At 37.1% G+C, this 13007-nt stretch overlaps 1 protein-coding gene and 1 pseudogene across 1 annotated transcript in view; both read right to left on the minus strand.

Annotated features, from left to right (window-relative positions):
• ELMOD1 (ELMO domain containing 1) overlaps positions 1-13007 on the minus strand; it is a 74246-nt gene that overhangs the window by 15012 nt on the left and 46227 nt on the right. The window contains exons 7-8 of the mRNA XM_032285690.1: positions 5427-5560; positions 2649-2717 (exon numbers count right to left, since the gene is read on the minus strand). Coding sequence (XP_032141581.1) covers positions 2649-2717; positions 5427-5560 — 203 coding nt within the window. The remainder of the gene's footprint in view (positions 1-2648; positions 2718-5426; positions 5561-13007) is intronic.
• Positions 8062-8664, minus strand: LOC116555990 (annotated as a pseudogene).

Genomic DNA, 13007 nt, shown 5'->3' on the forward strand with positions numbered 1-13007 from the left:
ACACACACACACACACACACACACACACACACACACACACACACACACAAACTAACAGTCAAAATTTTCTTCTTAAACTTGAATCCACTTTTATCCCTCAAGTTACTTTAGTATTCAATCAGTGGATGTTTACAAGAGCAGTAATGTGTCACGCTTGCTGAAGGATAGACAGGAAAGAGCTTTCCTTAGTACACATTGACTTCTCTGTCTTGAACACCTGAAATATTCAGGGCTTGACAGAACTTAGATTGACGTCATAATCAATCCATATATACTTTTATCAGACATCAGTGAAGGGCAGCAGCATTTTCAAAATATGCTGATCTGTATCCAATGATATTTACCATCAGTTTGAAGTAATTAATATATAAACTTTATTGATTCAATTTTATTGTAGTTTGAGGGATAAAGCATAGTAATTTTATATATGTGACTACACATTTTTGCAAACACACACACATGCTAGTCTCTTTTTAAAAAAAGAGTAGTCACTCCAAACCTCAAATACTTTCTCTTGGATGTCTAACACGGGAGATACAACTATAAAGCTTTTCTTTAAGAATGACTCATAGACAAAGTCAGTCCCTCTCCAATGGTTAATCAAAAATACTGCGAGCTTATTGTTGTCACATTCCAAGAACTATGGAGGACTGGTGTCTTCCGACTGATGTTCCTCCAGGAAATGCCACCTGAGCTCATGGACAGACTCCCTGGCCAGTTTTAGCTAGAAGGAGTTTAGAGTCTCTACATTACAGAAATACTCAGAAGATGTAGTTAAAAAATTAAAATAGTGGCTGGGTGTGTTGGCTCATGTCTGTAATCCCAGCACTTTAGAAGTCCAAGGCAGGCGGATCACAGAGATTGAGACCATCCTGGCTAACACGGTGAAGCTCTGTCTCTACTAAAAATACAAAAGATTAGCAGAGTGTGGTGGCACATGCCTATAGTCCCAGCTACTCGGGAGGCTGAGGCAGGAGAATCGCTTGACCCTGGGAGGCAGAGGTTGAAGTGAGCCAAGATTGTGCCACTGTACTTCAGCCTGGCGACAGAGCGAGACTCCATCTCAAAAAGAAAAAGAAAAAAAATTAAAATAGGCCAGGCATGGTGGCTCATGCCTGTAGCCCTAGCACTTTGGGAGGCTGAGGTGTGTGTATCAAGAGGTCAGGAGTTCAAGACCAACCTGGCCAAGAGGATGACACCCATCTCTACTAAAAATACAAAAATTAGCCGGGTGTGGTGGTGGACTCCTATAATCCCAGTTGCTTCGGAAGCTTAGGCAGAGAATTGCTTGAACCCAAGAGGCAGAGGTTGCAGTGAGCCCAGATCGTGACACTGCACTGCAGCCTGGGTGACAGAGTGAGACTCTGTCTCAAAAAAAAAAAATTAAAATAGCTTGATTTTAAACATATAATAAGAAAGAGCTAAACAATGAGAGTGTTTTTCTTAAAGGTATGACTTTTTAATCTTATAAAAGGTTATAAATGTAAATTTGGGAAATGAAATATGACCCAACAAATCTTAGCCAAATGAAGCTAGAATGAATAAAATAGTAAGGTGGGGGGCGAGGAAGCTCAACTCAACCTATCCCTGAATTTTGAGAAGGTTCTGATAAAATTTTGGATTTACTTAGTAAACATGAATACTAACAACTAATCCACCATTATGCTGAAGAGAAAAAAGTAATATGAAACTATGATTGCAAAATAATAAAAAACTCCTTCTAAGAAGAGTGACTAATACACACACACACACACAACTACCATTTATAATAATCAAATTGAATATATTAATAGAAGAGCAAAGTTGCTCTGTGCAACAAAATTCCCAAATAAAACACCCGTCTCTGGGGTAAATGGTGTCAGAGCAGGTTTGGTGAGGTGTTCAGCCTTTAGGTGAGTGTTCATAATGTTTCTCTAACCAGGTTTCATCATGGCTGTAGAAAGACTGACATTTTCCAACTGGTGAGTCTTATCTGGTTTTCAGTTCGTTAAAACATAGCCCAGCTATAATTAACTATATTAGATTAAAAGTTTGAGAATGTTGGCTTTTTGAAACAAATAAATTCAGAGTTCCTTAAAAAAATTCTTGCCCATGCTTTTTCTAAAACAAAATAAAAACAATAAAACACAAAACAAAGAAAAAATACCTTATTTCTTCTTTAGTGATATCCCTTCATGTAATCAGTTAAAGAAAAAAATTTAAAAAAGTAAATTGAAAATGCAAATAATTTAGAATCTAGAATTTTACAAGAAAGAAAAAAAAAAAAAGCCTCAGCAATTCCAGATGTTCTCAGTTGGTCTCTGACTTCCATTCTCCCTTCTCATCTCCCTTCATGCTTTCTCATCTCTGGACTCTCTCCCAGACCCTGCCCTTCTTCCACGCCCACCTCCTCAGTCTTCTTGGACACTAGTGACACTATCAGTCCCTTTAAATACATATCTCACTTGAATAGTGCCACTTGACATCCAAAATCTTGGAATAAGTACCTGAAGTTTTAACCCTCCAGCTCAGCATTTATCACAAGGGTTTGTTTGAAAAATCTTTAAGCCTCATTCTCCTGAGAAGCTCATCAACAGATACATGCAGGAGATGAAGTTAATTTGATCTAACCCATAAAACCTAATTCATCTTTTATTTTCAACGATTACCTGCATTTTGGATGGAGAGAGTCAGATAGGACCTGCTGAGCTGCTGTGGTATCCCTTTCTGCGAAATACCTGCAGTGGAAGGGAAAGAAAACTGTAACTCTATATACTTGCTTACTTGCGAATATATTCATTTTAATCCAACTTGAGGTCATTTTGAATGCAGAGATGGATACTGGCATAAGATTATCATTTGTTTCAGCTCCTCCGGGGAACAAACAACTTTTCACAACAGAATTTTCCAAATGTAATGACATAGTAGAGTAGCTGCGAAACCCACACAGATTTAGGAATGTATCCAGTAGATTTTGAAAATTTAATTAAGAGCTTTGCCATTACCCAGAGAACCAAGGATTTTATTGTGAAGAAGGGTTATAGAAGAAAGCGTAGAATAGTTCAGTGCTTGGAGGACTTCAGAGGCAGAAGCCTCGGCGAAGGAACATGATGAGAGAAAGAAGAGACTGGAGGAGATGAGAAAGGGTATATTTCAAATATTCACTGGGAATTTGAATTCTGGATGAATGGAAAATATCTTATTGGGTTTAGATATGTTAGTAATATTTTATTCTAAGAGGAAAAGGGTGGTGAAGTTTCCTAATAAACACACAAAGCTGTACACCCTCAAAAATAATTCATAAAAAGTTCTTCATAGAGACAATGATGAAACAATAGCATATATTATTTAATGTGATGTGTGTATATTTCCTGCATAAATCCAAAGGGTAAAAGAAGTTCTTTAATTTCCTCTCAGGAAATTTCAAACCCAACTCAGCAATTGTAATGCATGCATTCATAGTTGTTAATGAAATTGAGTTTCTTTTCATACTTTTGTCAGTCATCTGGGTTTCTTCTTTTACATCTCATCTGTTCATATTTTTGGTGCAGTGAGTCTAAAAATGTCCTCAAATAAAAAAGACAACCTTATAGAGAACAATATACTGAACATAGATACTTTATCATTTATGTGGATGTCAATCTCAACTTGTTTTATTTTGTTTACAGAGGCTTATCTTACTGCAATTTTTACTTTTAATGTGTGAAATTTAATGATTCTTCTTTTTCAGTTGATGCTTTTTTTGCTCGTGTCTTTAGGAGATCTCTCCTTACTCAGATATCTTGATTTTCTTCTAAAAGTAGGAAAGATTTGTTTCGGACTTTCAACTTATGAACTGAGGTGAGGTAGAGATTTAATTTAATTTTTTCAGTGGAAGGACAATTGTCCCAGTTATTCAAAAGCTCCGACTTTATCACTTACCTGTAACACTGTCATTAATGTTTACTTTCCATTCATTAACATTAAAACATTTCATAAAAGAATGGGTGATTATTAAACTGCTTAAATTTAAAATAAAGGGAAAGATCTAGGGGAAAAATGGGATGCGACTAAAATGACTGAGTAAGGCTTAACTTCTTTTCAAAATACATCACTGCCCTAATATGGTACTGTCAAAGGACACAAGAACCAACTTGAAAGAACCCTTTGGCTCAAAAATTAATAATGACTACATATACTGAATTAAAGTATGAAAAAAATAACAAGTACAATTAGTTGAGTTACAAAAAACACATAAAAACACAGGAGTTAACAAATGGTGTTTTAAAAATAGAGAGATAGAGCAAAAAAAAAAAAAAAAAATTGGTCACTAACAAGAGAACCAAGCTACCAACTCCTGACTCTGAGAATTGGCAACTAAATAGAAAACTGAATATCTGTCCTGCCTATATTTCAGAGAAACCAAATAACTATATAAGGGAAATGAAGTCTTTAAAAATTTCAGCCAACAATTATAAGAAAAATAACAAATAGAAAAGCACTTTTATATAATTAATTAGTTGGTTCAGTAAAGATCATGGAAGGAGGAAAGGCTGATGGACATTACACTGGAGGCAACAGGCTGGGAGCCTTCTGATTCGTCACAGCACAGAGCTGAGAGTAGAGGGACTGAAGGCCTCCCGCTGTGAGCCAACCTGAATCTCTTCAGCCCTGTCTGCATACCACCAATTTTCAGGAAGTACAGGGGATGGATGCAAGTGCAAACAGATAAATCCAGACCATGGGACATATTATTACAGGACAACTGACCTGAAATCTTCAAGGTAATGACATGGAGGAGTGGGTAAAAGGAAGGGACACAGTAGGAGAGACTGATCTAATTTAAGAAGACCAAAGGGCATAGTAAATAAGTGCAATGTGTAGATCTTGCATGGAAGTGCACTAGGACAAACCAGCTGTAAAAAGTATTTTTGAGGGAATCGGGAAATTTGAATACGTACTGGATAAAGATGACACTAAGGAATCTTTGTTAATTTTGTTCAGTGTGATAATGGCCTTGTGGTTAATGTGAGTTAACACTGAAATTTCTTAGAACTACTTTTTGAAATATAAAGAGTGAAATGCAGTGTAGAATTATCATTAATTCCCTTCTGCCAAAAAAAATCATGAATATTTCAAAACCTCAGGAGTCACTGAATCTGGATGATCAATACAAGGGTGTTCATTACAATCTTCCCTGTTTTTACATATGTTTGAAAATTTTAAATAATAAAACAATTTTTAAATATATTTGAGATTTGCTTTAAAAATCCATGAAGTTTGCTGAAATACAAGGAAGGTGGCAGACACTTTTAACATTTTATGAACCTGGCCTTTCAGGGAACTTGAATGTTTTCTTAGAATGTTATGGGAAGTAGCTTTTGAAGCTAACTACTCACCTTTTGCCATTTCAACATGAGGAGACCAAAACATCACTCAAACCCTCAGGTGTCGGTCATTTTACTTACTGCAAATTGTATAGTCCCAGAAGTCCCATTCCTCGAAAATCTGTTTTAGGATCATCACCTTGGAAACCAATTTCACACCACTGCTTAGAAATCCGAGATTCCAGTGGAGTATTGGGCTTCAAGAATTTCCACAACTGTAGAAAAAAAAGAATTACCCTGTTGATATACACACACAAATACCCTTTCCTATTGATTCAGATTTTGTAAACTATGTTATTAGGAGGGGCTTTGCAAAGCTGAATGTATGCAAATACATTACAATTAAAGATGTGACATCTTTCAATTATTTATGACAGCAATTCTCAAAGTATGATCTGAAGCCTCCCTGGAGGTTCCCAGGACCTTTCAGAGGGTCTGAGAGATAAAAACAAAACCACAAAACAACTATATTATAATAAGAGGTTATTTGCCTTGTTGCTTTCATTGTCTTGTGAGTATACAGTGGAATTTTCCAACGGATGCATGATGTGTTATGATATCATTGCTCTGACGACAATGGAATGAGTATTTGTATATTTTAATGTTTTAAATCTTTCTATTTTAATTTTGAATAGGAAATTAGATAGTAGGTAGATAGATATGTAGATAGATTAGATAGATAATCTCCCTCAAAAAAGCTCTACGGTGCTCTCAAAAATATTTGAGTATAAAGGAAAGAGAAAAGGGGAAAAATTTCAAGGCCACCTATTATTCGGATTCTCAGAAAATGTTTTACTGTTATTTCAAAACTTTTAGCAGTGTTATTAACCAAAAAAAGAGTGAACTGACTTGAGTTTCTTTTCTTTTTTTTTTTTTTCTGGAGACGAAGTCTCACTCTGTCACCCAGACTGGAGTGCGGTGGCACGATCTTAGCTCACTGTAACTTCCGCCTCCCGAGTTCAAGTGATTCTCCTGCCTCTGTCTCCAGAGTAGCTGGGATTACAAGCATGCACCACCACGCCTGGCTGACTTTTGTGCTTTTAGTAGAGATGGGATTTCATCACATTGGTTAGGCTGTTCTCAAACTCCTGACCTCAAGTGATCCGCCTGCCTCACCCTCCCAAAGTGCTAGTATTACAGGTGTGAGCCACCACACTCGGCTGATTTTCATTTCTTAGGTCTCACCTATGACAGGAGTGAGAGTAAACATCATGTAGCCAAAGGAAAGGATATCAGTAATGTTCATGAATAAACCTCAAAATATATTATTATCTTTAAGAGTTACCGAAAGTAATTTCAATTAAAATCAATCATATTAATACGTTACCGGACAAATGTAAATTCTAAGCATTATGCTATTTACTGCTTAATAAGCTGGTTCTATTTTTTAAAGTTTTCTGTAGAAAGATAGATTCAGCACATATCATTACTTGATTACCAGAGAAACACTGAAACCCCATAGTTGTATAAAGTTATATAAACATGTAATGCTCAAACACTTATTTCTTTCTTTCCATTTTTTTTTTGGGGGGGACAGTTTTCGCTCCGGTTGCTCAAGTCGTAGGGCAATGGTGGGATCTTGGCTCACTGCAACATCTGCCTCCCTGGTTTAAGTGATTCTCCTGCTTCAGCCTTCCGAGTAGCTAAGATTATAGGCATGCACCACCATCTCAGCTAATTTTTTGTATTTTTAGTAGAAAGGGGTTCCACCATGTTAGCCAGGCTGGTCTCGAACTCCTGACCTCAGGTGATCCACCTGCCTTGGCCTCCCAAAGCGCTGGGATTATAGGTGTGAGCCACTGCACCTGGCCCTCTTAGTTCTTTCTAATAGGGATGGGCATGTAGGCAAGTTTACTTTTTAGACTTATATCTTCATTACAGACAGGGTATAAACACAAATGTAAAATTTCCTTACTACTATTTCAGAAATAATTCAATTTCTTGAACTCCCAACCTCAGGTGATCCACCCGCCTTGGCCTCCAAAGTGCTTGGATTACAGGCGTGAGCCACCACGCGCAGCCAAAATAATTCAATTTCTAAATTGCTTATTCTACATTACATGATTTTAAAGCTTAAATAAAACAGTAATACACAAAATACCTTGCTAAATCAAATTGTCACATACCTGACACAGTGTAAAACATAATATTCAATGACAGAAGGTACTAACTAATAAAAGCTGTTATTCATTTTCCTAATGTCATTTTATACATTAATCTAATATTATACTTATTATTCACATTATGAAATGTTTTATGTTAGTGCCACAACGCATGAATTCAATTTGTCTAAAGGGCGAGAAAAAAAGGGTAAAAAGAAAGGAGGTAAATCTCTCGTGCTTGAAGGCAAAATATCAAGCATAAGTATACAAAATTTCTTTTAAAATAATCCATATAAGAATGTGCCAGTGCTCTGCATTCATCAAAACAGAAACTGGCCAGGCGCAGTGGATCACACCTATAACCCCGGCATTTTGGGAAGCTGAGGAAAGTGAATCACTTCAGCTCAGGAGTTCAAGACCAGCTCGGCCAACATCATGAAACCCCATCTCTACTAAAAACCCAAAAATTAGCTGGGCATTGTGGCTGGCATCTGTAATCCCAGGTACTCAGGAGGCTGAGGCAGGGGAATCACTTGAACCAGGGAGGTAGAGGTTTCAGTGAGCTGAGATCATGTCACTGCACTCCAGCCTGGGCGACAGAACTAGACTCCATCTCAAAAAAAGAAAAAAAAAAAAAAAGAAGCGTATGAAAATATTTTGTAAATCTTACAGTATGCTGATCCAAGCTTTGCTACAGATTATTCCTTTACACTAACCCTGCTGGAGAAATATTTGTTTTTCAGAAGACACAGCAGCAACAAGTGTGTGTCTAGTATAGTCTGTGGCAGAACACTCTTGGAGTTTTATGAGCTGCACAAGGAAAAATCCATTGTTCAGTTGCTGTCCTTTGAATACAAGTATCTGGATGGGATTCACTCTGAAGTTTGACAGCAAGTCCATTTGGCTCAAGGCAAAATTGCCTTAAATGTTCATACTTCCATATACCTGCATCTTGGCCTTCAGGTGGTTCAAGATTTCTCTGAGTATTAGAGTAATCTCTTATGTTCCATTGCATATGCTGCTGAACAGCTTGTGTACTGTCCATTTCATTAAAACAATCATCAGACCAGTTATATAAATTTTGCACCTTGGTGCCCAGCCTGGTCCACCTCAGCACTGCCATGCCCTCTGCCATGACCACAGTGCCATCACCTTAGTTAAGAACACTTTTTAGCCATTAATCTAGTCTTTCATGATCCATAAAATAATTAAAATGAAATTTCTTTTCAAAGCATTTTATTATTCAGGTCGGGTGCGGTGGCTCATGTCTGTAATCCCAGAACTTTGGGAGGCTGAGGCAGGGGGATCACTTGAGGTCAGGAGTTTGACACCAGCCTGGCCAACATGTGAAACCCTGTCTCTACTTAAAAAAAAACAAAAAACAAACAAACAAAAAAAAACCTTGAAAATTAGCTAGGCAGGGTGGGATTAAAGGTGTGAGTCACTGTGCCTGGCCACATGCTTCTTTTTATTACTCCAGATATTGGATGAATATGAAAATGAAACATTTTCGTGTCATTGGTTTGCTAAGTTTGTGATAAAAGAAAATTTGATGTCCAGGGATAACCTGATTGTACCAATTTTAGAAGAGGAAGTTCAGAATTCAGTTTCTGGGGAAAGTAGCATGAAGGGAATCACATAGAAAAACGTACTGATCACATAATTAACATTAATTATGTACTGTATGTATAATTTTAGACCCATCAATCATGTATCCATATTCTAGCTTCCTTGTTTAGTATAGTTGTCTGCTGTGTTTGCCTTTTAAAATGGGAAATACTTTTTTAAGTTATTCATAAGCTGTATATTCACCAGTGTGGCACTCACAGTTTTTAAATAAGATTAGTATTATCTGTTTATAATGCCTGTTAATAAAAGAATTTACAGTTTGGCAAAACTGCTGCTAAACAGTGATTGGATTACAATCCTCATCAGGCAAGCCCATCTATTAAAAAATGAATGTGCTTGAAGTTTCATACAATGCATTCACTAAAAAGGTGGCAATGTTTTCCTTTGATTTTACCTCTGAGTTTAGATATTCTAAATTCTGTAGTACATAGGTCCAGCTTACCTGAATCACTTTTATCTCATTTTGGAAAATGAGTTTTTAATATGCATATAGTATTATGTATAATCTAAATATAATATAATCTAAATATAAGTAGAAATGAAACAGTAATACTTAAATAATCTTACTATGCTACATAAAGTATGTATGTATGTATTACTATGCTAGGCTAGCATACTTGGGAAAGATTTACCTTCCTGCACCAGTGGACTGTTACATACAAGATGATGATGATGATAAGCCATGTAAATGATGTTCCTACTGGAAGCCTGCCCTGTCTACCCTTTCTCATTTCCCTTTACTCTTTCCTCCAACTACTTTAGCTGAGAAGCTATTCACTGGACTGTGATTTTCATGGTGACTTAAGCCTACTTATATCAGTATTAATTGCTTGCAGATTATACCTCATATTAGCAATTACATTACACTACAGGAAAAATGTATTGGCATAGGCTCTGGAGTATCCTGGTTTTACTCAATTGTGGTAACTACTTAGAAAACAGTTATTAAAATAGTTTGATTCTTCCTGACATATATATACAGATATATGTGTGTGTGTATGTATATGTATACATATACATGTATATTATTTTATTTATTTAATTTAATTTATTTATTTTGAGACAAAGTCTCTCTCTGTCACCAGGCTGGAGTGCAGTAGAACAATCTCAGCTCACTGTAACCTCTGCCTCCCAGGCTCAAGTGATTCTAGTGCTTCAGCCTCTCAAGTAGCTGAGACTACAGGTGTGCGCCACCACGCCTGGCTAATTTTTGTATTTTTAGCAGAGATGGGACTTCACCATGTTGGCCAGGCTGATCTCAAACTCCTGGTCTTAGGTGATCCTTGGCTTCCCACAGTGCCTGTTAGTAATATCACTCTTTTCATCTAACCGTCTAGCCAGCATTGTATAGAACCGAAGAAATACTGTAGTATTTATTTTATATCCCTTCTCCACAAAGTTTATGTTTGAGTTATATGCACACATGAGATTATTTGCAATAATTTGCAGGTTTTAAGGGTGCTGATGAATGGTCATACATTTACCGGACTTTGTTATAATTCAGTGTCCTAATAATGATTCGAATGCAGATTGAACAATTTTATAATCTATTGAATGCTGTTCAATAAAGCACAGAAAGTTTTATTGCCAAACTGATTGTAATAAAGCATTCAGGGTGAAAAAATTGTACAGGTTGTGAACAAAGTATTTAAATCCTTCTTTTGAACAGATTTAACATGAGGAACTTCTTTTTCATTAAAAATTTATTTTGAAATTAAGACAAAAATGTTTTCATCTTAATTGTTTTTTTTTCAGACTTAGAGAATAATTTATACCATATTATGAGACAAGAATATACAGCAAAAACGTAGGAATAGTAGTACACTGAGAGTATGTAAAAATAGTTTATGCCATTCTGAGCCTGCCAGTCTTTTTGAACAGCACCCATCAGCCACAGTCACTATTGTACTCCCTAAGAATTCTTATGTCCACAGTGAAAGGAATGTTGACTTCAAAGTTATGCATTTACATTAATGGCATTGCAAACCAATGGGAATAGTAATTTTTAAAATAAACTTGCTAAATATTGAGAGACTAAACCAGTAGGTTAATAAATACATGTAGCAAATAAAATTGTTAAACTTATTTTGGAAGATAAAAGCCCATTATGCTAAAATACTTTTATGAAGTGCAATTATCTGTATATTTCCTGATTTAAAAAATCCTTGAGCCAGGCATGGTGGCCCATGCATGTAATCACAGCTACTTGGGAGGCTGAGGCACAACAATTGCTTGAACCTGGGAGGTGGAGGTGGTAGTGAGCTAAGAGCTCACCACTGAACTCCAGCCTGTATGATAAGAGACCCTATCTCAAAATAAATACATATAAAAAAAATAAACTTTGAACTATTTTGATTCTCTTCTGATAGGTAAACTCTTCCCTGAAAAAATAAGAGTAGGAGATGGGGTGCTCTTGAAGGATGAGATCATGCACTAGGAAGCCAACTTCAGATCTGAGAAACGGTGGTGGGCTTATGGTGGGGACTCTCAGGAATCCACTCATCTAAGATGGTGCTACTGGGAGTAGTTGTTCCAAAGCCAACTGCCAAGCACAGGAGACCAGGACTAGGAAAAGTGACTCCCATGGCAGAAGACAAGAAACAGGTGTGGAGACTGCACTCTGAGTCAGAATGTTATCCATCAGGGCCTGCTCGCTCTGCTGAGCTCGCTTCACTTTGAACTGAACCTTTACATAAGTTTATCTGAACACGTCTGCTTGATCTCGAACCCTCTGCAGGACAGAAAGGGAAGGCGATTCATCTACCCTTGAGCCAGAGCATTCAAGGAGATGCAGCTTCTCACCAAGGTCACCGTGGGATTGTCTCGTACCATCAGGAGAAGGTCTTTAATTCTGGACTTTATGTTTTTCATTTAGTGCATGAATCCATCTAGAATTTTGTCTTCATTATTAACTTGGTTGGAATATTTTTAATAGAAATGTCTATATAAGTGATTCATAGGGACAGTGATATTATTCAATTTCATCCCAGGCTATGTTCAAATGATCATAGAATCCAGATTTTTAAAATACTTTAGAACTCTAGTAACACTGATAATGCTCTCCTATGCTTAAAAAAAGCCAAGCATTTAAACACGTGGCAATACTACATATAACCTGAGTTTACAAACCAGGGGTCAGCAAACATGTTTTTACATTTAACTTAATTATTATTATTATTTTTTAGAGATAGGGTCACACTCTGTTGCCCAGGCTAAATGTAGTGGTATAACCATAGCTCACTGTAGCCTTGATCTCCTAGGCTCGAGTGATCCTTCTGCCTCAGCCTCCTGAGTAACTAGTACTACAGGCCTGCTTTACCATGCCCAGATACTGATTGCAAAGGTTTTGTAGAGATGGGGTCTTGCTATGTTGTTGAGGTTGGTTTTGAACTCCTGGGCTCAAGTAATCCTCCTGCTTCAGCTTCCCAGAGTGCTGGGATTACAGGTGTGTGCCACTGTGCCTGGGCACAAACTTTGTAAAAGACCAGTTGACACATTTTAGGCTTTATGAGCTGTATGGTCTCTGTTGTAACTACTTAACTTTGCCTTTAAACTAGGATAGTGGCCATAGCAGCCATAAATGCCATACATAAATGCATGTGACTGTGCTGCAAATATTACTTGTAAAATGAGTGGTATGCCAAATTTGGTTTGCAGGCCTTGGTTTCCTGACTTTTGCTCTAAACAGAAGTAGGTAGCAAGGGTATTGTTACCCATTTTAAAGATAAAGAAGCTTAAGCTCAGGCAGTGAAACGCAAACCATGGATTAGCCCTGGAAAGACAAACGCAAACAAGATGTGGTTTCTTGCTCAAGACCTAGTGTAGTGTGGCAGCTCAGAGCCCTCAGCTACCACCCTATGTGAGCTCGCATAGTCACTTCACTGCTCAGCTTCAGTTTCCTTATCTGAAAAATGAAGATAGTAGTGATGTA

Source organism: Sapajus apella, unplaced genomic scaffold (genome assembly GCF_009761245.1).
Source record: "Sapajus apella isolate SASKATOON/1434 unplaced genomic scaffold, GSC_monkey_1.0 scaffold16, whole genome shotgun sequence".
NCBI classification, from domain to species: domain Eukaryota; kingdom Metazoa; phylum Chordata; class Mammalia; order Primates; family Cebidae; genus Sapajus; species Sapajus apella.